Source organism: Oncorhynchus keta, chromosome 31 (genome assembly GCF_023373465.1).
Source record: "Oncorhynchus keta strain PuntledgeMale-10-30-2019 chromosome 31, Oket_V2, whole genome shotgun sequence".
In the NCBI taxonomy this organism is placed as follows: domain Eukaryota; kingdom Metazoa; phylum Chordata; class Actinopteri; order Salmoniformes; family Salmonidae; genus Oncorhynchus; species Oncorhynchus keta.
The window spans coordinates 12,993,448-13,020,306 of NC_068451.1; the positions used below are offsets into that span (position 1 = coordinate 12,993,448).

Sequence of the window (26,859 nt, forward strand, 5' to 3'; positions counted from 1 at the left end):
GAAACCCCACCTCTTTAAGGAATACCTAGGATAGGATACAGTAATCCTTCTCACCCCCCTTAAAAGATTTAGATGCACTATTGTAAAGTGGCTGTTCCACTGGATGTCATAAGGTGAATGCACCAATTTGTAAGTCGCTCTGGATAAGAGCGTCTGCTAAATTACTTAAATGTAAAAAGTACCCATACAGACATGTACATACACACACGTATGCACATGCCTACCCCTCAGGCAGTACCCCACGTCGAGCCCAGCCCTGACTCAGAGCTGTAAACTCCCCTATCCCATCCTCCTAGGCGGCGAATGAGGAAGCCCGACGTGCTAAGACAGGTGTGACATCACAAGTTTCCCTCCCGTTCGACTGCAACACACTCCAAATTACATGTCTGGCTACGTTTCCCTTTGACACGGAAGAGAGAAGACAGACATGATTCCATTCGTACTCTTCACACCTTCCTCACCCCTTCTAGGAGACTTTAAATGATGTCTCTAATTACAACACACACAACCCCAAGGCTTGGCATGGAGAGAAGTTTAGCGGTCTCATTAGTAGCAGAAGGAATTCCAATAGATAAATTAGCTATGGAGATGAGAGCATCGGCAGTAAATGACATGAGAGAGAAAGAGGGGGAGGAAGAGAGAGAAGAAAGAGACAGGAAATACAGTGAGGAAGATGGAGAATATAAAAATACAGTGAGAGAAAGAATGAAGAAGTGTCTTTAAAAATCCCCTTTCACTCCTCAGTGGCATACAGTACAACCATGTAAACTCAGTGTGACTTTATGAACGTCCAGTCGTGTAGCGCATGATGTGACTCGGGAAAACTAAGGCAACTTCTGTTTGTAGGGTGTCCCACTAGGCATGTCGGGGCTCTGTCTCTTTCTCTAGGAGGAGGAAGAGGAGAGAGGAGGTGGTAAGCGGCATCTTGCTGCCTCTCTTTTTAAACGGATCAGCCCTCTTTCAGCTTGGCCTTCCACATTTTGAGCGGAACAACTTTCCCCAAACACATAATGGTCCAAAAGAGACAGAGGGCGAAGGAGGGGAGGAAAAGAGATGGAGAACAGAAGGGTACATTTTCTCCTGGTGGGCTCCTTTTTGAGACAAGTTGAATGAGATGACGTCACACTGCGATTGCGTCACTCTTCGCCCCCCCCAGTCACGTGGGTTTTCCTGCTCTCTAAAGAGTCCGTTCAGAGTTTGCAACGTTCCTAGTTGCCGGGTGTTATCAAACTTTGCCAGGGGTGTCAGTCGCTAGGCGCTGGTATGACGCTGATGTGGAGGAAGTTATCAGGGTGACTGAGGTGCTCGCTCAGCCACTGCAACGGGGTCTCCAGCAGGGGCTCAATCCCATGGATCACCACCTGGTAGCGCTTGGACTCGTCTGTATAAGGAGAGAGAAAAGGGAGACATGGAGGGAGGGGAGATGGAGGATGAGAGGGAGCTCCAACTTAAAAATCCTTTTGACTTTGTGTCGGACTTCATATATTTCTATTTCTACAAACAGAAATGCTAGAATTTTCTTTAAAACATCACCACTCATAGATTACAGTGTGGGAGTTTGTGTGTGTGTGCAAGCGATAGTTAAGTGAGCGTGTGTTTAAGTTGTCCCTCTCACCTCAGAATGACCGAAGGCTCTCGGCTAGCGACAGACAGATTAATCAATCACAGTGACCAGGCCTGACCCAGGGACTGACCACGGGTCACACAGCAAGACAAATGAGCCTCACTCGGATGGCCCGATGAGGTGTGCACGTGTGTGTTTCTGTGTGTGCGTGAGAGAGAGTGTGTGTGTGTGTGTGAGTGAGAGAGTTAGTATGATAATCTGCATGCGCTCTGTGTTTGGATGTATGGCTACATGCATGACATGTGTGAAATATTGCCAGCAGGTAGACGCATCGTAATGGGTGTCCATGTGAGTAAGTCTCAATGGGCATATGTTGTATGTGTGTACATCGATATCTGTAAGTTACTGGTTTACTCAAAGCAACAGTAGCCCCACCCCTTCAGAGACACTGGGCCCCAGGTCATGACCTTTCACCCACTCATATCAGAGCACTGAGGGGAAGGGCGGGGTCAAAACACTAGAGGGGGCCGTAGCCAAGTCATGTAGGAGCTCAGTGTCTATATGACTACACACACATGCACACATACACTGACCGTTTCTCCTTATACGTTACCAAAAGATGCATACTGTTGCATGTACACGTAATATCTGAACGACCGTTACGATCGTTAGAAATATCTGTCTGAGTGAAGAATCCAGGGTTAGTAAGAAGCTCCTCAGGCACACTCACCACCTGCAGACTGGTATATAGTATGGAAATACAGTGCCCTGAAAAAATATTTAAATACTTTCTGATTTTCACTATTTTTGCATATTTTTGATAATGAAGGTTATCAGATTTTCAACCAAAACCTAATTAGATAAGAGGAACCTGAGTCTACAAAAGAACAATTTTTAAAATATTTTTTTACAAATGTATCTAATAAACAAAGTTATGCAACACCCAATACCCCTGTGTGAAAAAGTAATTGCTCACACAATAACTGGTTGTGCCACTTTTAGCTGCAATGACTGCAACCAAATGCTTCCTGTAGTTGTTGATCAGTCTCTCACATCGCTGTGAAGGAATTTTGGCCCACTCTTGCACGCAGAACTGCTTAACTCAGCAACATGTGGTTTTTAAAATTGTATTTATTTATTGAACCTTTATTTAACCAGGTAGGCAAGTCCAGAACTTCAAATTAGTTGCTTTTTAGCTATTTTCATGTCGACTTGATCGAGTGTTTGGATCATTGTCTTGCTGTATGACCCAGTTGAGTTTCAGATCAGACGGACGGCCTGACGTTCTCCTGTAGAATTCTCTGATACAGAGCAGAATTCATGGTTCCTTCTATTAAGGCAAGTCGTCCAGGTCCTGAGGCAGCAACGCATCCCCAAACCATCACACTACTACCACCGTTGGTATGAGTTTCTTACTGTGGAATGCAGTGTTTTACCTTGAATCATATGTCTGTAGAACCTTCTTCCAAGAGTCTTGATGATCATCCAGGTGCTTTTTGGCAGAATTGAGTCAACTTTTTGGATGAGATGACATTATGTCTGGCGAAAATCAAACACTGCATTCCACAGTAAGAACCTCATACCAACGGTCAAGCATGGTGGTGGTAGAGTGATGGTTTGGGGATGCTTTGCTGCCTCAGGACCTGGACGACTTGTCTTAATAGAAGGAACCATGAATTCTACTCTGTCTCAGAGAATTCTACAGGAGAATGTCTGGCTATTCATCTGTGAGCTGAAACTGAAGCTCAGCTGGCTCATACATCAAGACAATGTTGCAAAACACCATCAAGTCTACATGAAAATAGTTAAAAAGCCAAACAAATTTGAAGTTCTGTAATAGCTTAGTCAAATTCCTGACCTAATCCACAAATTTCCCTGAGTTAAAGCAGTTCTGCATGTAAAAGTGGGCCAAAATTCCTCGCCAGCGATGTGAGAGGCCGCCCTACGTACAGCCATACATAGCAATTTATATGTATATTCTATGATCACAGATACGATCTCGCACATACGATCAATACACTCACAAGTACTGACATTCATATTGCAATCTCACTTTCTTCGTCTTTCCCTCTCTCTTCCACATACTGTGCCCCTGGTGACAGTAGCAGGGGGAACTCCCCTGACACTCTCACTATGACAAGGGAAATTCATCCCAAATATACACAGCTTGAATACATGCACACAGAATGTATGGTCTGGTAGGCCCTCTTATGGTTGTCATATCTTTTTCAGAGGGTGGAGACCAATGTGATTAATTTGTAATTCTCCTCTGAAACGTTGTGAAAGCGCTGTGTCATAGTGGAAGGATTTTGAGTCCTCCAGATAGAATTCTATTGTGTATTTTCCATGGATCCTTCTATACTGTGGCCAGAAGGCATGGTCCCCTAGGTTTTACTGGAACGTGACATAATATTAGGGCTCTTAGGAAGACTGACAGAGATGTTTTCACATCTGAATCACACTATGCTGCTGTGAGCCATTAACATGGCTAACCAGAGACCTATGGGTTCTTGTCACAAGTAGGGCACTATTTAGGGAATAGGGTGGCATTTGGGATGCATGCATGGTTTTTATACATTCCTATAGTGATTTGGGATTGGGGCCAATCAAGTTGTGTTTGATTAATGTTAATGCATTACTATAGTAATAAATGCATCCCAAATGGTACCCTATTCCCTAAATAGAATGTACAACTCCATAACAACTTATTTCTAAAGAGGAATATTGACCACCATATTTTGAATAAAAAATGACAAATTTGCTCACCCATGAACACACACTGAGGTTGAGTATTGCGGCAACTAACAGTCAAGACATGATGTTTTGTTACTTAAGTATAGCAAAGTCCAATTTAAGCCCATTCATCCCTGCAGTGAGGCCAGCCAAGACGAAACAGTTACACCAGAACTCAACCAACACACTGACCGGCCAATAAGAAATATGTGTGTATGTTAGGGGGAACTGACAGGTATAAATCTATCAATACATCTCTCTAGACCTGAAAAACATGTTTGTCTTATGTCTCATAAGAGTAATTTCCTTCAGAAAGTTTGCAGGTATACAATAAACAGACCATAAGGTCTGGACCTGGAGACCTCTGTCTCATTTCTGCCTCCCCCTACTCAACACCTAGCAACACCTCACACACCCACCGTCCCTCATATCAAACCAACCACTGAAACCCAGAACACCCCCGCACTCTTAACAGTGAGACGGCCCATTTGATGAGAAGAGACTGGATTCGCTATTGATACTGACTGTGGTGTTCTGTGTGGGCGGATTGGCCAATAGTTTCACTCCTTTGTTCTGTGGGCTGTACCATGAATGAGTAAAATCAATAAGAGGGGTGTGTAGGCGACTATTGTTGGCGCGTGGGCTTGTCAGTCGGGGGGGATTTCTGCATTCTCCACTTATTAGAAATATCACCACAAAAACAGTTTTTCTTTATAAAAGAAACATGTCACATCTGTAAAGGACATGACGGGGGAATTCTCGGAAGGCTTTGACCCGCCGAGGCAACTATTTCTGAGGCTTGTACAATTGAACTTGTCCTGCGTCATACATGGGGAGAAACGTGTTACTGTTCAGACATATTTCTCCTGCCTCTAACCCAGTTAAACCATGTCTAATACCTTGGTCAAAATAAAGCGTTCGGCAGACGTCAAAGCTGACCAACCGACTGCTAATCAGAATAAGATGCTGACGTCCGATTTTCCTGCGTGGGTGGAAGAACATCGGTCCGGTCCGGTAACAGTACGACTCATCTGAGTATCACGCTGCCATATGCTGGGAATCCCCAGTTAATATAACCCCTGGTTACATGTTTCGTTGGGTTAGTTCAGTTTGACAGGTTTCGGGAGTGCTTGAAGGGCCATGAAGGCTTTCAGACAAAACAGAGGGGAATGCTTAAAAAAAATGTTGGTTTGATGTTTGAAACATCACAGAGTGCTGGGACATCCTTATCCGATAGGTCCTCATAGGGAATCAGGTCCTCATAGGGAATCGGGTCCCCAGAATACATCTGTGAACAATGCCACCATTAGGCTGCCTGAGTACCCCCCCAGTCCCTCTAATCCAAACACACCGCTATAATCCCCTGCTATCGCACACCCATCTCCCCAGTGAGGAAGAGAGGGAAACACAACAAAGCAGCACTTTCACCTTTATCAAGCCAAGCCACCACCACCCTCAGAGGAGAGAAGGAATTAAGAAAAGAGGGAAATTGATAAAAGAGATTATATAAGTACAGGAAGGGTAGGAAAATAAAATATAGCGATTCTTGATAAAGCAAGAGAGAGTGGGAGAGAAGGAGCGAGCAAGAGAAAGACATGAGGGAGGCAGACAGAGAGTGAAAGAGAGAGGCAGGCAGGCAGACAGAGAGAGAGAGAAAGAGATGCAGGCAGTCAGGCAGACAGAACAGAAGTAATGGTAGTGGTGCATTGCTCCATGCAGGTGATTCTCCTGCAGGTCCTCTGTCTCACAGCTCCATTGTCTGCTTATCTACTTCCTCTGCACAGTCCTCCAGACACTACCTGTTTAGGCTGCCTCTCTCTCTCCATCTGCATCGCTCCCTCTTCTCTACATGTAGCGCCGCTCCTCATTCCACTGCATTATGCATTTTCTTCCCCTCCCCCTTGCTTTTCACTCTTTCACATGAGGACGACTATTTTCCCTCCTCGACCCTCTCCTGTGTTTTATCTCTAAAAGTCCTCTTTTACTGTGTAACTAAAATAGACCTACATGGCTGATGTCTTTTATCCTCTGGCTTCCTGTGAGATGCAGAGCACCCTTTGATAGCAAAGTGAGGAAGAAACAGGTCTGCTGTCTCTTGTGGGACTGTGTGTGTTCACTGTGTGTTCACTGTGTGTGTGTGTGTGTGTGTGTGTGTGTGTAAGAGAGGTATATGTAGTATAGGTGTAATTAGTGTAGTGCAATGTCTATGAGTAGGTAAGTACCGTCGCTGGATATGACCACGGGGTACACCTCCTTCAGCAGATCCCCCAGCGTGTGTGTGTAGCCGTCGGACGAGATGGGGCGAAACAACTTCTGGATGAATGGCCTGTCACTCATCGTCTACACGGAGAGTGGGGAGAGGAATCAGAGCATGACAAATAAATTACATACAGTGCCTTCGGGAAGTATTCACACCCCTTGATTTTTTCCCACATTTTGTTGTGTTATAGCCTGAATTTAAAATGGATTAAATTGAGACTGTGATCTACATGCAATACCCAACAATGTAAAAGATTAACAACTGTAATGTCTTGAGTCAATAAGTATTCAACCCCTTTGTTATGGCAAGCCTAAATACACTCAGGAGTAAAAATGTGCTTAAAAAGTCACAATAAATTGCATGGACTCACTCTGTGTGCAAAAATAGTGTTTAACATTAATTTTGTAATGATTACCCCATCTCTGTACCCCACACATACAATTGTGTGTAAGGTCCCTCGGTTGAGCAGTGAATTCAAGCACAGATTCACTGCATATCCCTTTGAGCCTGATGAAGTTATTAATTAGGATTTGGATGGTGTATCAATACACCCAGTCACCTAACTCAGTTGCCAGAGAGGAAGGAAACCGCTCAGGGATTTCACCATGAGGCTAATTTTAAAACAGTTACAGAGTTTAAATGGTCATGACAGGAGAAAACTGAGGATGGATTAACAACATTGTAGTTACTCCACAATACTAACCTAAATGACAAGAGTGAAAATAAGTCGGTACAGAACACAAATATTCCAAAACATGCATCCTGTTTACTTAATTTATTACTCAAGTACTTTTACGCAATAGCTTGCAATAGCTTGACAAAGCCACACAATAGCTCCAATGCAATAACATAAAATGAAGTGCTTATTCTAGGCTACAAGTCATGACTTAATTATTTCTGGCACTGACCCAAGCCCTCGGGAACTGCGCCCCCAAATGAATATACAACTAAATAAACCAAAGTCTCTGACGATTCAATCACAGGCTACTCCAGTGATAAAAGTTAGGTGCAATTGATCATGTCATACATGAGGGTAGCCACATGATATCTCTCAATATTGGCCGCCATTAACTGGATATTTGAGTGATAAAGTGAACTATACCTGACAAGTGTAAGTGATTAGGTTCATTTTCCCATCCTTTGTGGGCTCTGCCTGTCAATCAACAAAAGGGTGCACTTGCCGATGTACTGTTAGCTGACAATGTTTACTTTGCAATAGAAACTTAGAACGTTTCCTCTCCAACTGCAGCGTCGACCTATCTAGTGAAGTTAGCTAACATTATCCCCTTTTTAACATTGTTTTTAAGTGTTTAATTATGATTGCTGCTGACAGACATGACAGGCACCGAGGGAATAACATTTAATTGGCTAGCTAATAACAGATTACGTCATTATGGCTAGGTAACAAGCTAACTTTCAGTAGAGAAACTAGATGGCTATATTTGCTTGCCATCTATAGTACTGATGACAGTAGTCTGACTGACAACTTCACCAGCACGAGGACTTGCCGATGACAAGCTCTTTCCAAAAGCCTAATTCATCTCTGATGACGCAAACTAAACGACACGTTGTTTGGTTAGCTAGCAAGTTACGTTTCAAATGGATACGCTACCCTCACGCATCTGAAATTACATGATCAATTGATGTTTTTTTTTCTTTCAATTTAATGTTTTATTAAGTTCTTGTTTTTCAATCAACCAACAAAACACATTCCACATTCACAGATGTGACAGGCTTTAAAAAAAGAAAAAGTCCAAAAATAATAATACATTTGAAAAAATTAAAATACAATTATCAATTGATGTTTAATGATCATGAAAAGCACGCTGTTACTTGCTGTATAACTCTGATAGAACTAAATGTGCGCAATTGATTTGCATGGAATAATCTAAAATGTCTAGTTCTGTCTATGCTCTTCTAGAGGTGATGATATTAGAACCAAGAAGTTATAACATTTAACAATACCTTGAAAATGGCATGCAGTTGTCAATGGTTTTAGGGGGTCTCCTTGCCCCCCAGCAGCCAAATCAAACGCTCGGCACCATTTAGAGACGTTTTATTGATAACAACCAATTGAAGAAAAGAGTCCACCTACAGACACACCTAGTAAAATATTAAAAGTGGTGCTTGCTACCCAGTCTCTGATCTGAGGGCAATGAGAAAGGTGATGCTCGCTGGATATGGTCCAGAAGATCAGGCGTTCGTACACGGACACCGGCGATCGGGTTGCTATCAGTTCTGGGAAAACAGTTTGTTTATCAGTTCGGGGAAACCAGGGGCCTCTGAGGTGACAAACAGGGTGACAAACGGCGAGTCAGACACACAATAGCAACTAATCATGGGAGCTGTGAAAAGGAAACCGGCAACCGGAGGGTTCGAGTAACGGAGCTGGAACTAACACCGCCGGGCGTGAGGTAGGGAAGGTGGCTCTAAAGGCGCGAAGCTGGCTCTTGGGTTACCAGAAAGAGTGACTCACTGACAGGAAGCGTAGAGTTTGTGTGGGATTATGCCAGGAGCTGGAGTGGAGAGAGTGCGATTAAGTGACAGCTACTTCGTTGCATTTTTAAAAACCGCCATGAATAATTGACCTGGGTACCATACAAAGAGGGGGCCATTGATCCTGGAGAGAAGAGCGATTCTCTTGGACAGAGACACTTTCTTTTCAGTTTGTGTGACACCAGAGCTAGCAGAGTACCACCTGGCGACACCCAAGAGCGATGCGTCATTAACTCTCTGACGATGAGAGGTCAGGGGAAAAGAGACTCGCTCTCCCTGACTGAAGCGAGCAAAGGAACTCAACCCATTGCCTAATTGCCGGTGTGGGTTCAATCCGACTAATTGACAGTAAACTGGTGGCTGAGGTGCACAAAAGTAAATCAATATAATTATAATCATTTTTGGCCCGTGACATGAATGGGCAGAAGCGGAGGGGGGAGTGTCCTTCTCAAATGGAACAGTAATATGCACCGCTCGGTCATATTGTCGATAAGGCAGCATGATGCATCGTCTAGAAACATATAAACTCAGGAAATAATGAAATGTCCCCTTTTCAGGACCCTGTCTTTCAAAGATAATTCGTAAAAATCCAAATAACTTCAGATAATCATTGTAAATGGTTTAAACACGGTTTCCCATGTAGGCAATTAAGGTCACAGTTATGAAAACTTAGGACACTAAAGAGGCCTTTATACTGACTCTGAAAACCACCAAAAGAAAGTTGCCCACGGTCCCTGCTCATCTGCGTGAACGTGCCTTAGGCATGCTGCAAGGAGGCATGAGGACTGCAGATGTGGCCAGGGCAATAAATTGCAATGTCCGTACTGTGAGACGCCTAAGACAGAGATACAGGGAGACAGGACGGACAGCTGATCATCCTCGCAGTGGCAGACCACGTGTAACAACACCTGCACAGGATCGGTACATCCGAACATCACACCTACGGGACAGTACAGGATGGCAACAACAACTGCACAAGTTACACCAGGAACGCACAATCAATGCTCAGACTGTCTGCAATAGGCTGAGAGAGGCTGGACTGAGGGCATGTAGGCCTGTTGTAAGGCAGTTGTAAGGCAGGTCCTCACCAGACATCACCGGCAACAATGTCGCCTATGGGCGAAGGTCAGATTCACGTTTATCGTTGAAGGAATGAGCATTACACCGAGGCCTGTACTCTGGAGCGGGATCGATTTGGAGGTGGAGGGTCCTTCATGGTCTGGGGCGGTGTGTCACAGCATCATCGGACTGAGCTTGTTGTCATTGCAGGCATTCTCAACGCTGTGCGTTACAGGGAAGACATCCTCCTCCCTCATGTGCTACCCTTCCTGCAGGCTCATCCTGACATGACCCTCCAGCATGACAATGCCACTGCTCGTTCTGTGCGTGATACTGCTCGTTCTGTGCGTGATTTCCTGCAAGACAGGAATGTCAGTATTCTGCCATGGCCAGCGAAGAGCCCGGATCTCAATCCTATCCATTGAGCACGTCTGGGACCTGTTGGATCGAAGGGTGAGGGCTAGGGCCATTCCCCCCAGAAATGTCTGGGAACTTGCAGGTGCCTTGGTGGAAGTGGGGTAACATCTCACAGCAAGAAGTGGCAAATCTGGTGCAGTCCATGAGGAGGAGATGCACTGCAATACTTAATGCAGCTGGTGGCCACACCAGATACTGACTGTTACTTTGATTTTGACCCCCTATTTGTTCAGGGACACATTATTCCATTTATGTTAGTCACATGTCTGTGGAACTTGTTCAGTTTATGTCTCAGTTGTTGAATCTTGTTATGTTCATACAAATATTTACACATGTTCATAAGTTTGCTGAAAATAAATGCAGTTAGTTGACAGCGAGAGGACGTTTCTTTTTTTGCAGAGTTTCTCGCTTTTCCATAAAATATATGTTTGAATTTTCAAACTAGATTTCATTGGGAAGGCAATTCCTCCACGTGCTTAATCTAGTCTTGGCTACGTCACTTTTGTTCTGATCCTACTTCACCGTGGGCTTTGAACGGGAGCCCGGTTTCACCCGGTGTAAACTCCTCCCATCCAGCCCAGATAATCAAATCCCCCTCACTGAGCGAGTCAGTTGAAGAGAAAGCTTTACTACTTTTCCCACTGAGCACAAGACCTTCCACTGGTAAATACAAATTCCAAGGGGATTTCTTTTGAGCTCTCATTTCCCTCAGCCACTGAGGCACCATGTAATGTACAGTATACATGTAGGCTACCTCATGTAATTGGATGTCTCCCTCTCCTCCATGGAGGAGCCAATCTGTTTAGCTTAAACATCATATTCATAACACCTAGGTCTATAGCTTAACACTATACTCTAGCCTATAATATGCCATGGGTTTGATTCCCTTTCCATTCACTCTATTCCAGCCTGTCCTCATTTCTCCCACAGTAGTCCACACACACAACAGGGAAAAATAATATTGAAGAATATTTTGTAGGCCTGAGTATTCTGGGTGTTATGTAACATAATAAGTGAGCAAGAAATGTTTGCAACAGTATGCCCAGTGGCTTTCACATCTGTTACCTTAACACCCACAAGCAGGGCTTGTAAACAGATGTGTCACTGTAAAATCATCCCCTAGAGACATTTAAGAAACTATCAACCTAGTTTCCTAGAAGGTGCCTCTCAAAGCAAACATTAAAAAAAGGTTAGTGGGGCTGCCATTCGGTTGATGAGTAAACATTTAGTCACAGGAGAAAAAGGCATACCTGCCGAGAAACAATGTAACCGGTCTCTAATACAAGCATGCCACTGGGCACAGACATCAGTTCCACGTCTAGTTTTGATTTACATTTGGTTGAGTTGTCACCTAACGTAAATTCAACAAAAAAATGAACCATGTCATTCGATTTAGGTTAAAAGTTGGGTAAAGAAAAATACGAAATTACTTTTTGCAAATCCAATCAGTTTTCCACGATGATTCAACGTCATCACATTGATCTTTTGGGTTGAAATTACACGGAAACAACATTGATTCAACCTTTTTTTGCCCAGTCGGATGATCATTTTCACTTTCCGCAAGATTCAGTGGCTCTGGCACTTTGTAACACAGTGGCGTCACTTTCAGAGCGGGAAACTGGCGGCCGAAAAAGACTGGCGCGATGACACATAAATCCATCCCCTCGGAATCTCTTCCCTGTTCCATAAGGAACACAGTCTAGGGGAAGTGAGTGCTCTGTTATTTAGAGTCAATGTTGCCATTCATTCTGTCTGCATCAAGAGCAGCACATGTTATTTACACTAAAGACCGCAATTTGCCATCAGAGGGGGGCCTGCAGGTTGAAATATAGTCATCAATCGTGACTTCTGCATCCGGACCCGGATAGCTTTGTCCGCCGTTGGTTCAGTTAACTTTGGGAGTACACAACTACATTTCTGTCTAGACCCAAGGAGTCCTGTTGCGCATGGTGCGTCTGTGGTTTTACAACCACTCTTTTATTATTGTGTTGGACCGTTTTATTATAGGCAAAATAAAAAACGATTTGTTGAAGTGTGAAATTAGTTACATATGTACCTAGTTTTGGGACACAACATTTGGGAGTTTGTGTATTGGTTGTTCAACCAATACACAGACTCCCAATGTTGTGTCCCAAAGCAAATTTGTACCAAGCTTTGGTTTAATTTTGCTTGTATTTTTTTTTGAAAGCCATATACGCACGTGACAGAATTGGCCACAATATTATAATTGAAGACTAGGCATTACATTGCATTTTCCAGGAAGTTGCAAAAAATATTCATCATCTCATTTTGTGGTAACATTTTGTTTCCTTTACCAACTAAAAGTCAATACAGGCCAAGACGTTTTTATAATCTTTTAGTCAACACATGAATGATATATTTTATTTTTCTGTTTGGTCGTCTTTAATTTTGAATAGATTTAGGATTGTAACATTCCAGTAAACACATTGATGAGCGATTTCATGGGCATAAAGGCTGACATCTGTTATAACACAGCAGCAAAGCCCTGACAACCTACTCGGATTCCCCTGGAGAAATGTCCACATCAATCTTTACTCATTTGTTTATTCTTGTTGAGAAGAGATGGCCTCAAATACGATGGAATTAGGTAGGCAAAGCTATATACCAGTCGAGCTAATCCGAGGGCTTATTGAAAGCAGTCTTGGGTAAAATCACGTCCCTTCCAGGCACTCCGTTTCCCCACACAGTTTTCCTACACTATGGGATACACACGGCCTAATGTTTTCCAGACCTTCAGGGCGAGACACTGGTGCTTATTCATCATTTTGAGGGAATTTCATCTGAGTCATAGATGCGCGGGATCCCCCTTAGTAATTCACCTGTGCCCGCGTGCATCCCACGGTTTGGGCACGCTTCATTTGAGTTGCCCACATCCAACTATATACAAGTCAAACTAAACGATGGCCAAGCACACGGTCAATACAAACATTAGGCTAACGCATTTGTAGTTTAATGGGTGATCTCTGGGAAAAGATGAGGATTGTTTGATTTATCTGCTGTTATCAAAGGAGTTTGACAAAATAAGTTTTGGAGGGAAAAAGTTATTCACTGAACATCTCCAGGAAATATTTTTGCAACTGAGCACTTCTGTAGGGTTGTTTCTGTCACTGGATCACAGTAAATTACAAGCTTACTAACAAATAAAAAGTTGCTCAACAGCAGCCCACTTTAATCATAACCGTAGGACGAGGCGGTATTCATGAAGCGCCTTACTAGTCCGTCATACAGCACCATCTACGGGACAGTTCAGGTACTACACTGCATCGTCATAATACCAGGCAGTGGAGTGACAATTCATTCATGATTGTGTGTGTTGATAAGTGGTTTGTGCTGCAGATTTCAGTTGTAACATCATATTTCTGTGTACTGTGTATTTTGTTTCATTTTTACTCTGATCTTCATATTCACTTCATGCTTTCTCATATTCCTAAAAGCACTATCGTGTTCTATTTGCTTATCAGATGATAAAAGAGTATTCTTTCATTACTATGCATTGCCGTATTTGCGACCTGACGTATTTTTTTGATTGCATCGATTACATCATCTATTAACAGTAACAGTGATGCCGCACTGCAGGTCACACTGGCTGTGATGTCAACAAGGCATGTATTAGCCCATTTACCAGGTATATCCTGAAGGGGATGTAGCGAAAGCCTCCCTCCTCTGTGGGGTATTCCATCAGCTTACGGTTCATGGCCCAGAACTGGTCAAACTTATCTGAGGAACACAACACAACTACATTTACATACAAACTGTCCCCATCTCCTTTTGTTTTTAAACCAGCTCTACGAGGCTTCTGAAACCCTGGTAACCTTTCCTGGTTTTTAACTCCCCTCCCCTGTATCTCACTTTCACACAAATTTAGCTTTTGAAATATTTCAGATGCGTTTTCTCTTCTGGGTGGAGTTGTAACTGTCTCTTTCTCTCTCTGTTTCTGGTCTGGTTTGGTTATGAAAGCTTCCAAAAGAGTATATTTTGGTAAGTGAGAAGAGAAAAACTTTGCAGCTGAGGCAAAGACACTGTTCAGAGAGCATGGGTGGCGTGGTTTTGACTGGTTGACTTGGGGGTGTGTAAGTTGCTGAGTTGAGGGGAACATAAGGGTACAAGAGTCTAAACAGTCAATATTTACATATGTGTGTGGGGCCCTCACCGTTCTGCAGACCCATCCACAGCTGCTTGTGGTCTTTCTTCTGCATGTCGTTGATGACCTGGCTCTTGTGTTTGAGGGCATCCGCCTCCTTGATGCTGGACATGAAGTGGGCCTCGATCACAGAGTTAGAGGGGCAGTGGAGCAGGTCACGCTCTGGGAAATTCTACCTCAGAGAAACCACACAGACAGGACTGCTTTTTAGCACTGTATACCAGGGGTTGGAAACCGGTTCAGGGAACAGAACCGAAAATTGGAAAATAAAAATGTTCAAGGAATAAAAGTGATCCAAATTGTTTCAGGAACAGAACCGTAATTTTAAAATCATGGGAACCGGTTAATAACGTTCTTTTACGTTCCAGGCATTTTTGTCTAGTCCCACAACAAAACACAATGAAGTCCTCACGCTGTCACTCAGAAACGTAGCATAGCTAGTGCCTCCAGAGATGCAACCTCTCTTATCATCGCTCAATGCCTAGGTTTACCTCCACTGTACCCGCACCCTACCATACCAGTCTGTACATGATGCCCTGAATCTATTCTACCACGCCCAGAAATAGGCTCCTTTTATTCTCTGTCCCCAACGCACTAGACGACCAGTTTTGATAGCCTTTAGCCATACCCTCATCCTACTCCTCTCCTCTGTTCATCGGGTGATATAGAGGTTAACCCAGGCCCTGTGTGTCCACAGGCGCTCTCATGTGTTGACTTCTGTAACTGTAAAAGCCTTGGTTTCATGCATGTTAACATCAGAAGCCTCCTCCCTAAGTTTGTTTTACAACTGCTTTAACACATTCGCCCAAATCAAATCAAATGTATTTATAAAGCCATTCTTACATCAGCTGATATCTCAAAGTGCTGTACAGAAACTCAGCCTAAAACCCCACAGCAAGCAATGCAGGTGTAGAAGCACGGTGGCTAGGAAAAACTCAGTAGAAAGGCCAGAACCTAGGAATAAACCTAGAGAGGAACCAGGCTATGAGGAGTGGCCAGTCCGCTTCTGGCTGTGCCGGGTGGAAATTATAACAGAACATGGCCAAGATGTTCAAATGTTCATAGATGACCAGCAGGGTCAAATAATAATAATCACAGTGGTTGTCGAGGGTTCAACAGGTCAGCACCTCAGGAGTAAATGTCAGTTGGCTTTTCATAGCCGCCCACCCTGATGTCCTTGCCGTGTCTGAATCCTTGCTGAGGAAGGCCACCAAAAATTCTGAGATTTCCATCCCCAACTACAACATTTTCCATCAAGATAGAACTGCCAAAGGGGGAGGAGTTGCAATCTACTCAGAGAGTTCCGTCATACTTTCCAGGTCTACGCCCAAACAGTTTGAGCTTCTAATTAAAAGAAGTAATCTCTCCAGAAATAGAATCCCCTCAGCTCCCAGATGTGCCCTGGACACCATATGTGAATTGATTGCCCCCCATCGATCTTCAGACCTAAACTGGGACATGCTTAACACCCCGGCCGTCCTACAATCTAAACTAGATGCCCTCAAGCTCACACAAATGATCAAGGAACCCACCAGGTACAACCCTAAATCCGTAAACATGGGCACCCTCATAGATATTATCTTAACCAACTTGCCCTCCAAATACACCTCCGCTGTTTTCAATCAGGATCTCAGTGATCACTGCCTCATTGCCTGCATTTGTTATGGCTCCGCAGTCAAACGACCACCCCTCATCACTGTCAAATGCTCCCTAAAACACTTCTGCGAGCAGGCCTTTCTAATTGCCCTGGCCCGGGTATCCTGGAAGGATATTGAACTCATCCCTTCAGGATGCCTGGTTGTTCTTTAATTAATTTCCTCACCATCTTAAATAAGCATGCCCCATTCAAAAAATGTAGAACTAAGAACATATATAGCCCTGGGATCACTTCAGACCTGACTGTCCTCGACCAGCACAAAAACACAATGTGGCGTACTGCACTAGCATCGAATAATCCCCGCGATATGCAACTTTTCAGGGAAGTCAAGAACAAATACACACAGTCAGTTAGGAAAGCAAAGGCTAGCTTTTTCAAACAGAAATTTGCATCATGTAGCTCTAACTCCAAAACGTTCTGTGACACTGTAAAGTCCATGAAGAATAAGAGCACCTCCTTCCAGCTGCCCACTGCACTGAGGCTGGGAAACACTGTCATCACCGATAAATCCAAGATAATCGATAATTTCAATAAACATTTCTCTACGGTTGGCCATGCTTTCCTCCTGGCTACCCCAACCCCAGCGCCGCACCCCCCGCAGCTACTTGCCCAAGCTTCCCCAGCTTCTCCTTCACCCAAATCCAGATAGCAGATGTTCTGAAAGAGCTGCAAAACCTGGACCCGTACAAATCAGGTGGGCTAGACAATCTGGACCCTCTCTAAAATGATCTGCCGCCATTGTTGCAACCCCTATTACTAGTCTGTTCAACCTCTCCTTCGTATCGTCCGAGATTCCTAAAGATTGGAAAGCTCTTCAAGGGGGGTGACACTCTAGACCCAAAGTGTTACAGACCTATATCCATCCTGACCTGCCATTCTAAAGTCTTCAAAAGCCAAGTTCAAAAGCCATACCTTCTCCGCTGTGCAATCCGGCTTCCGAGCTGGTCATGGGTGCACCTCAGCCAGGCTCAAGGTACTAAACGATATCATAACCGCCATCGATAAAAGCCAGTACTGTGCAGCAGTCTTCATCGACCTGGCAAAGGCATTCGACTCTGTCAATCACCGTATTCTTATCGGCAGACTAAACAGCCTTGGTTTCTCAAATGACTGCCTCGCCTGGTTCACCAGCTGCTTCTCAGATAGAGTTCAGTGTGTCAAATCAGAGGGGCTGTTGTCTGGACCTCTGGCAGTCAAAGAGACTGCCCCCTGTGGGGCTATCACAGGGTTCAATTAGGCTGACTCAATCAGGCTGACTCTTTTCTCTGTATATATCAATGATGTCGCTTTTGCTGCGGGTGATTCCTTGATCCACCTCTATGCAGACGACACCATTCTGTATACATCTGGCCCTTCTTTGGACACTGTGTTAACAAACCTCCAAAGGAGCTTCAAAGCCATACAACACTCCTTCTGTGGCCTCCAACTGCTCTTAAACGCTATTAAACCTAAATGCATGCTCTTCAACCGACCGCAGCCCGCACCCGCCTGCCCGCACCTGCCTTCCTGACTACTCTGGACGGTTCTGATTTAGAATATGTGCACAACTACAAATACCTAGGTGTCTGGCTAGACTGTAAACTCTCCTTTCAGACTCATTTTAAGCATCTCCAATCCAAAATTAAATCTAGAATTGGCTTCGTACTTCACAACAAAGCCTCCTTCACTTACGCTGCCCTCGTAAAACTGACTATCCTACCGATCCTCGACTTCGGAGATGTCATTTACAAAATAGCCTCCAACACTCAGAAAACTGGATGCAGTCCATCACAGTGCCATCTGTTTTGTCACCAAAGCCCCATATACCACCCACCACTGCGACCTGTATGCTCTCGTCGGCTGGCTCTCGCTACAAATTCGTCACCAGACCCACTGGCTCCAGGACATCTATAAGTCTTTGCTAGGTAAAGCTCCGCCTTATCTCAGCTCACTGGTCATCTTAACAACACCCACCCGTAACACGCACTCCAGCAGGTATATCTCATTGGTCATCCCCAAAGCAAACACCTCCTTTGGCTGCCTTTCCTTCCAGTTCTCTGCTGCCAATGACTGGAACTAATTGCAAAAATCACTGAAGCTGGAGACTCATATCTCTCACAACTTTAAACATCAGCTATTTGAGTAGCTTACCGATTGCTGCAGCTGTACATGGCCCATCTGTAAATAGCCCATCCAACTACCTACCTCATCCCCATATTGTTTTAATGGACCTTTTTGCACACCAGTATTTCTACTTGCACATCATCATCTGCACATCTATCACTTCTGTGTTAATTTGCTAAATTGTAATTACTTCTCTACTATGGACTATTTATTGCCTTACCTCCTTACTCCATTTGCACACACTGTATATAGATTTTTCTATAGTGTTATTGGCTGTACTTTTGTTTATCCCATGTGTAACTCTGTCTTGTTGTTTTTTGTCGCACTGCTTTGCTTTATCTTGGCCAGTTGTAAACGGGAACGTGTTCTCAACTGGCCTACCTGGTTAAATATTTTTTTTATATAAAAACGTATTCCAGTGTTTACCTGCAAGCTGAAAATCTTTGCCTGTGCGTGTTTAGGCTACCTGCCCTTCCCCCTGCGAAGCATAGGCTACTGACGTTACAAGCTTGATTCAGAAGATAGGAAGAGATTTTTAATTAGCAAGAGAAAAATGTGTAAACTTTTCCAAAGCTAGTTAAGGATACTATAGGCCTAGTTATCATGTTTCACGTAGGATTTATTAACTACAAAAAGGTAAAACGTGTTTTAAATTCCGGTGCCGCTCTGCACACACAAGCTTGTTAACTTGCTATCTCAAGCTTGTTAGCTCGCTAGGTCAAAGGACATTAAAAAGTTCCTCCATAGAAGCTGTCCTCCTAGGTATAATTCTGTGAACCTAATTCATATAATGCATGTCATAACAAGATGCCCAGCGCTTCAAGCCTCCTCCTCAACAGTCTCTTGCTCTTTCCACATCCTCAAAATGTGTCACATCTTGCACCATAGGCTACACTTGTCTGTCCATCATGCATGTAAACAACAAGCTTGCCACACTGATTGGGTGATGTAATTTAATGAGCTAAATGTTTTTTTTTAAACTGTTGATTTCACAGGATAAAAAAGGAACGATATAAACCGGTACTTTTTTGGGGTTCGAACCGGTTAAGAATAGTATTTTTATGGTCGGAACAGTGGAACGAAACGGGGGGAAAAGTGGTTCTGTTCAGAACGAAACGACTGGAAAATAATTTCACTTCCAACCTCTGCTGTATACAGGCCAGCATTTGGAGGATTATACATTTGGAGCAGCAAATATACTTGCTGCTCCATATGTACTGTGTTAACTTGCTCAAAAACAAATTCTGCGTTGTACCTTAAAGTGCACAGTGATACTCCATGGCAGGGCAGTGTTGGAGGCATGTAGGTCGAACAGCAATCCGATTGGATAGTGCCTGCAATGAATAAACACAGCCACACCACATCAGTTGAGGAAACATGTCACCAGGGATTCATTCTGTTCCAACTCTGAATCATAATGAGTTATCCTCTCCTTCACCTTGGGCTGGATCCTAAGTAACCTCTTAATATGTTTTAGAGAAAATACACCTTATTTACCCAAAGTTACGTGTGTATGTCAATTTGAGATTAGGACTCATGTCCAACCAAATGTCAAAAGCTTGTGTTGGGCTGCCACCTGGTGCCTGAAATGTAAGACTGCAGACAATTGGTATGTAGTCTACTCGTTGATGATGATGATGATGATAGGAGGTAAGTTGATATGCTCAATTCTGATCTGTAAAAGATGTCCTCTACTGCTGTGCTAGGACACTTGTTTCTATGGAGGGTCACAGGGAATTCTAACCATTATACTCACTAGTAGTTGTTAAAAGAAGTCAATAATTCACAACACACAGTCCTCGCAGTCCTAATTTAAAGCTCACCCACCATTTGAGTGGCGTTCCTTCGAAATCAAACCACATCTCCTCTACGTCTTCGGCCTTCATGACCTTCAGGAAGTGCTTTTTCACCTTGTCTGTGACCAGAGTCAGGTAGCTCACCCTTGGCAGGAGGAGCTGAGGAGAGAACAGCAGAGGGGGAGAAGATTTGGGGCTCAATCTCAGTTCCTGCAAGAGTCCATGGCTCAAGCCAGCTCAGTAGTCATCATGTGTGATCTGAATTAGCTACACCTATGTCACAAATGCTATGTCCATTGCACATGAGGTTGGTTTCACCTTAATTGGGGAGGACAGGCTCGTGGAATGGTATCAAATACATGGTTTCCATGTGTTTGATACCATTCTATTTGCTCCATTCCAGGCATTATTATGAGCTGTCCTCCCCTCAGCAGCCTCCACTGACATTGTCCAGCAAAGAGACATTTGTTTAAATTTAGTACTAGTCTGCATGATGTCACACTTACATAGAAGGGTTCGGCCTCTCTCTCTGTGATCTCATCCTGGTAAAGTGTGAAGCAGGTCGGAATCCGACCAAACCAAACATCCCGCAGCACGTCCTTGTCATCTGCCATCCTCCTGTCGCTCCCAGTGGCACATAAATGAAGTATTCTCTAGCTACAAACCACCTGTCATCAACAGATTAAAGTGTCAATCTGGGATTGGTACATTCATTTTGGGAATTTTAAATGAATGTTATACACCCATTGATATTTTAAGAGTTTAACTGATAACATGAGAGTTTAACTCCTCATGAGTTTAGTTGAACTGTCGTACCTGATCCAAACCCAAAATATGAGTTTGTTTTACTTGGTTGTTTGTAAACAATATCATTGTAAACAAACCCTGCATAACCTCAAAACACGGCTAAAACTATAATTATCGGGCAATGACTGGCCCGTTGTTTGAACTCCAGATTTTGCAACAATGACAGTCAGTCTCATATGAGAGAATTACACCAGAATGGTAACGTTCGAAAGCTCTCTACAGAACGTGTCAATCAAGCGCTCTTTTGAACCAGTCAATCACAGCTCTGCAAAGAGTTCTAATCTTACCGCAGTTTGTGCACACACAACTTCAACCAGCCAGCGTTAGGCTAGTGGAGAAATACAAAGTGCTAGTTAGCTAAAGTGTTAGCTAGATACTGTACCTAACTAGCCACGACTTCACTGGTGGTGAGGAATAAGATTACATTTAACATAGTTAACTAAGCAACGGTCTATTGGTTACTTCGCAACGATTTACCTGTACATTATTATGTATTGATTTGCTAGCTAGCCAAATAGCTAGATAGCTGCGTACGCTACCTAGCCTCACTGGCAGAAATAGTAGCGAGGCTGTGGGCACATGTTAAAGTTTACCCTAAACAAGTGGTAGGACTAGGAGCATATCTTTTCTAAAAGTTTTGAGACAAATGATAAACAACATCTTACTTTTCTAGAGCGTTTGTAACCAGCTGCGATGAAGGAAGAGGGCCGTGGTGGTGTTGTCATTCGCCTGTCAAGGAAAAAAAGCAAGAAAATCCCCCTTTTCGCTGACGAGGTGTAACATGCAGTATAGAGTGACATCCAGCGTTCATTGTAGTGTATTGCAATAATCATGTCGAGATGGTTGTATTCAGTGCAAAGAGGACCTATAAAGTTGTTGGTTAGTAACGCTCATTATTATTCGCTAAGTAATCGATAAGTCATTTTGTAGTTATTTGTAGTTTCATTTACAGCTTGGAAACAGCAGAAGTTTTCTTTAGGGACAACAAATATGGCCCCTTTCACGGTCCGTAGATGTTTTGCAATTATGCAATAATTGTGCGCCGTCACATGTTCTACGTCGTTACAAGGATCCAAATCCATTTGTTGTGGTCTCTGAATCAAGAATGGATAGGAAAGTTGAAGTGGATAACCTCGAAACGCGTCTTGAGATGCTGGAAAGTCGTATATACGGTGAAAGAAGGAACAAGGGAGGGAAACCCATGAAGGTTTGACAATAATATTATATTTTAGAAATGCAGAATAGCGATTCAACTGGCTGCTTTGGCTAGCTAGCGAACGCCCTTTTGCGCACTGATTTAATACAATCAATGCTTAGACGTCAATATTATGGCGCATGTGTGAAGAACAGCTATACCAGGGTATTCCAACCAAGTTAGCTACAATCCAACATTTTAATGTCGAACGGATACTTAGATAGCTAAGTAACTCAATGCCAGTACAGCTATAAAGACGGTTTATTTTCAAATTTAGATTTTTGGTTTATCATCATATAATGCACACTGTTCCCTAGTGCGCGGATTCCCTCTCCAGAGTTCAGGCCGCCCTTGCAAACACTGCAAATAAGAGGGAACGAGTGAAGATTCTACACAAAAAGAGTGAGTGACATCTTAAACGGCACACAGCTGTGTGACTTGGATTGGACACATTATTACCAGGACAATTACAAAGCAGGATCAATTGTGATTATATTTCCCACATAGTCACTAGTATATATTCTACAACCTTTTGTTCTCTGTACAGTTGAGGACCTGCTGAAGTATCTGGACCCTCAATTCACTGACCACATCACTGTTCCTGATGCCATGAAGCTGGAATTCATCCTTGCTGGTAAGAGTTTTTCATTTAAATATGTGAGTAAATGTTGGCGAATTTGGTCCTGTGTCATGATGGTGATTGAGTAGGCCTCTGGCGTATGGGTATGCCACCTTTCGGCGAAATTCTCCATTTCGAATCCAAAATAGGTGACCTACGTGATTCGTATAGATCAGATGAGAAAAGTTTGGGAGTTTTAAACATTTTTTTATCACTGCTGGCTGTAAGCGATCGAAGTGATGCGCGTTTGGAGCAATACTGGCTGTTTACATAACATAATGCAGCGCAGCACGCAACTGAAGAAAGAAGAGACAACCAATTTACTCGTTACAGCATCAGTGCGCGCTCTGGAAAGGCAGCTTGTCAGTTACAGCAGCGCGTCCCCTGAACGATAACGAAGAGGTAAGTGAGAAGACGGATCACGGAGACGGGGGTGATGAAGCGTACTTCATGATCTGTAACCGAAAAACAACTGGCATTTGGAATGTGTGAGATGAGGGAGAAAGTGTGGTGGAACAAGTATTAGCATTAAGTATCTTGCTCTCTGGATCGAAATGCTCCGTTATTAGCTAGCTAGAGAAATGTTGAGCAACATTAGCCAACTCATCTGATCAAATAATTGAGTGTATAGTGTGAAAATGATATTGCTAATAAAGTCAGACAGCTAACGTTAGCTAGGTAACGTTACAACATCAGATGAGCTAACATTAGTAACTAACCAATTCGCTATAGTATTAACTGGTATACGATTCCTTGCCGTTACTCAAGTTATAACGCGTGAGTTGCTTACTGGACCCTGGCAATCTGTGTGAAATGTTAACTAGCTAACTAACGAACGAACCACTATCTGTTAGCTAATGTTTTCCCCCCACAGTATGTGGTTAATTTTCATAATGAGAGAATTAGGTGAAAATGAGGCATTGCTTGTTATTAAACAAGTGGATTCAGAGATCAAGTGTAGCTGGGCCTGACTTCAACTGGATGCCACTATAGAGGTGAAAGGAACACCACACACGTTCCCTCTTTCTCACTTTTGCTGGCACATTGTATTGTAGAACAGATGTCCACAGGCAGAATGTGTACAATGTAATAATAGTTTTTGTTGTGTTGAACTTGACAGTAGTGTGTGTGTGGATTATAAAAAACATTACTCTGGGAATGTTCTTTTTGCATACAGCCTTGTGCACTTGTTCTATAATGGCCACTATAATAGAGCAAAAATAAAATGCCTGTTTGTTTCATTCTATTTCTGCTTTAAGATGTTTTTTCCCCAAGTGCAATATTTAGATGTGTGTGGTCACAAGTATTATTATAAAGGCTGTCATGGCTAACTGCAATGTTAGTGTATTGTTTTTTTTTTCTCAAGACTTGTCATTTGCAGTACAGTCTAGGCAACAAATAACATTGGATTGGGTTCACATTAACCACTTTTTTTATTTTATTTTACACACAGGCGCTGATCATGTAGATCATATTCTTAGTTTTTTTTTAGTTAGTTAAAAAATGCATTTCCCCCTAGCAGGGATTTTTGTTTTTGCATGTTTCAGTGGGAAAAAATCTATTTAAAAAGTTGCCTTTTTGGGCCCTCCAGTTTGCATCCCTGGTATGTGCCTCCAGTCTCAAACTCATGCACTTGTTTCTCCCCACAGAGGAGGACTTCCTGCTTTCCCAGGCCACCCTTCTGGAGCAGGTCAGCAACCTCCAGCCACTATTGGACAGCAACTACATCAGAGGTCAGTGAGTGGGAATTTAAGTACCATTACAATGTGGTCTGTGTGAAGTATTGATGAGATGATGGGTTAAATAGTTATTTTTTATGTTGCACGCAACTTATTGTAAAGTTCTCATTCATAGATGTGCCAGAGCATGCCACCAAGCTACAGCGTTTGTCTCAGATTCACATCAAAGAGCAGGTATGAACCCTCCCCCTCTCTCTTTTACTTATTCACACCCCTCTTCTTGATTTTGTCTTTTCTCACAAGACACGCTAGATTGACTTTTGTGAGTTACAGTAGTAACACTGTTCTTATTATTTTCCCAAAGGACCAAACTGAAGCCCAGTCCCTAGAGGTTAAGAAACTGTTTGAGGAGTACAACAAAATGGTACCTTTCCTTCCTTATAATAGCAAATAATGGAATTATTGAAGTGAATAAATAACACTGATCAAGACAGAGGAAAATGTATCTGAGGTTAGCTAGTGAAACTGTGTCGAGTACATTGGCTATCGTGTCTCCCGACCTCCTTGGTCAGATGAATGAACGTGAGTGGTTGTAGTTTGTTTTCTGTTAAGTCATGTTGAACTCTGTGAGAACTGTCTAGTCTGTGCTAATGGAATGAACTACCTGGCCCACCAAATTCTTTGAACCTTGACCTCTTTGGCAGATGTTCCTGCTGTCCAAGCAGTTCACCCAGTGGGATGAGAGCCTGCGGAAAGTGGAGGAGGCAAAGGGCATCCGTCAAGTGGAGTAGCGACCATGTCCAGTGATGACTGTTATGACAGTGTCATGGCATAATGTCATCTGTGTGTCAAGGGTCCTATATGCAGCTTAATGTAACTTGCTGGATATTATTTATTTACAGCTACATCAGAGACATTTGCATAGTTTATTTTTTATCCTTGTTCATTTATTCAACATACAATGTACCCATGCATTCCAATTGCAACACTGCTCCAGGCAGTCACAAGACACTGCTTTTTTTCTTTCGGTTGACGGTAGAAGAGTGCAAATTCTTCTACAAACTTTCTTCTTCCACGAAGTCCTGGTTTTATCAGACAGCATGACCGCAAATGTAAAATAATTGCAATAAAATCCATACTATTCAAACTGAACTGTTTGGTTACTTATGTTTTCAATACTTGTTTCAATATATTGTTATAAAACAATTAAAGTCAACTTCAAATGTGTGCTTGAATTGTTTTTTTGTTCGCATTTAATTACAGCTATTTCAATAGCCATATCTATGACTAAGAGAAGACGTTTTACAATCGGAGAGCTAAAAGAAATTGAACTGTATTTTAAGACTGTTAAATGCTCTACTAACAAAAATGCTGTTAGAATTGTAAGTATATGCATGACCCTTAAGGTCCTTGTGTAATTTTAATGTGATATTGTACCCCCTAGCTCGATTGTCTATTGTCTGTAATCTATGTATGCCTGTGTTCCCTCGTGCTTTATATATTGTTTTGTTATTAATAAAATTTAAAAAAAGCTACAATCGATCGGTTGTAAAAAAATATTTTTAGTCACAAGGTAGGTTTCCATCCAATTTCTGACAGATTTTCATGCGAATATTCTAAAATCTGCATAAAATAAGCATTTTCCCACCAGAGATGTTTTCATTAAACTGATTTATTGCGGATAAAGCCTATGCGTGATGTCGTGGTGGACATACCGTTTATTGTAAAATGTCCATGTCCGAATGAAAAAATACAAGTTAAATGCGTTTCAATTCTATTAATGGTTTTGTCAAAACTGTTGCGTTATAGCAAATGTGCACACTGGGCTTGGCACGTGCGCTTTAGCCAGCTGCTCAACAGTTCCGAGTAGGCTACCAACATGATGAGATTATGGCTAAGAGTGATATTTTTATTTGTCAAACGGCAGCCACATCGACCATTATATCACCAGAATAAGACCCTCGATATGCATTGGATAGGAGAATCAAGCTAATCACGTGTACTTTCACCACCCTGTGAAATTAATCATTTATTCCATCTGTAGCCTAAGAAACTGCATGGTTTCCCGAGTCGTAGTGGGACCACACATATCATCGCGTGACTCCAAGTTTACTTCGATGTGATCATTACGTTAGTATATCAATATTTGCGCATAAAGAGATTTCCACCCCAATTTCTCACATAATTCATTTTTTAAACACAAATTCGAACGAACAAATTGTCGGCATTTATTCAATTGTACCGGCATATCCTATTTCCATCAGCCCGGTCGTGACTTTTTTCATGAGGTAGTTCATTTATCCACATGGAAT

The 26,859-nt window shown here is 42.8% G+C and overlaps 2 protein-coding genes across 2 annotated transcripts; one reads left to right on the forward strand and one right to left on the reverse strand.

Annotated features, from left to right (window-relative positions):
- Positions 1 to 59: 59 nt before the first annotated feature.
- LOC118364467 (autophagy protein 5-like) lies at positions 60 to 21,883 on the reverse strand. Its single transcript, XM_035746024.2, has 8 exons — positions 21,720 to 21,883; positions 20,754 to 20,915; positions 20,279 to 20,406; positions 19,707 to 19,785; positions 14,701 to 14,863; positions 14,173 to 14,267; positions 6,520 to 6,637; positions 60 to 1,381 (listed from the first exon to the last, which is right to left on the reverse strand). Exons 2-8 carry the CDS (start codon positions 20,859 to 20,861, stop codon positions 1,245 to 1,247), a joined length of 828 nt encoding a protein of 275 aa, XP_035601917.1. The 5' UTR covers positions 20,862 to 20,915; positions 21,720 to 21,883; the 3' UTR covers positions 60 to 1,244.
- A 121-nt stretch (positions 21,884 to 22,004) lies between these two features.
- On the forward strand, positions 22,005 to 25,774 carry LOC118364468 (dynactin subunit 3-like). The gene is made up of 7 exons (XM_035746025.2): positions 22,005 to 22,261; positions 22,567 to 22,651; positions 22,797 to 22,883; positions 24,518 to 24,601; positions 24,723 to 24,781; positions 24,912 to 24,971; positions 25,252 to 25,774. The coding sequence occupies exons 1-7, from the start codon at positions 22,160 to 22,162 to the stop codon at positions 25,336 to 25,338; spliced, it is 564 nt and encodes a 187-aa protein (XP_035601918.1). The 5' UTR covers positions 22,005 to 22,159; the 3' UTR covers positions 25,339 to 25,774.
- Positions 25,775 to 26,859: the final 1,085 nt, after the last annotated feature.

What these genes read in the sequence shown, in the direction of transcription:
- LOC118364467 (XM_035746024.2), bottom strand. Translation starts at nt 20,861, where the DNA reads ATGGCAGATGACAAGGACGTGCTGCGGGATGTTTGGTTTGGTCGGATT. An exon ending in GTATCACTGTGCACTTTAAG is followed by an intron (nt 14,864 to 19,706) that starts GTACAACGCAGA and finishes TCTCTGAGGTAG; the next exon opens with AATTTCCCAGAGCGTGACCT. An exon ending in TCCCCTTCAGGATATACCTG is followed by an intron (nt 6,638 to 14,172) that starts GTAAATGGGCTA and finishes CTCTCCGTGTAG; the next exon opens with ACGATGAGTGACAGGCCATT.
- LOC118364468 (XM_035746025.2), top strand. Translation starts at nt 22,160, where the DNA reads ATGGATAGGAAAGTTGAAGTGGATAACCTCGAAACGCGTCTTGAGATG. An exon ending in GGACAGCAACTACATCAGAG is followed by an intron (nt 24,602 to 24,722) that starts GTCAGTGAGTGG and finishes TCTCATTCATAG; the next exon opens with ATGTGCCAGAGCATGCCACC. An exon ending in TTGAGGAGTACAACAAAATG is followed by an intron (nt 24,972 to 25,251) that starts GTACCTTTCCTT and finishes CCTCTTTGGCAG; the next exon opens with ATGTTCCTGCTGTCCAAGCA.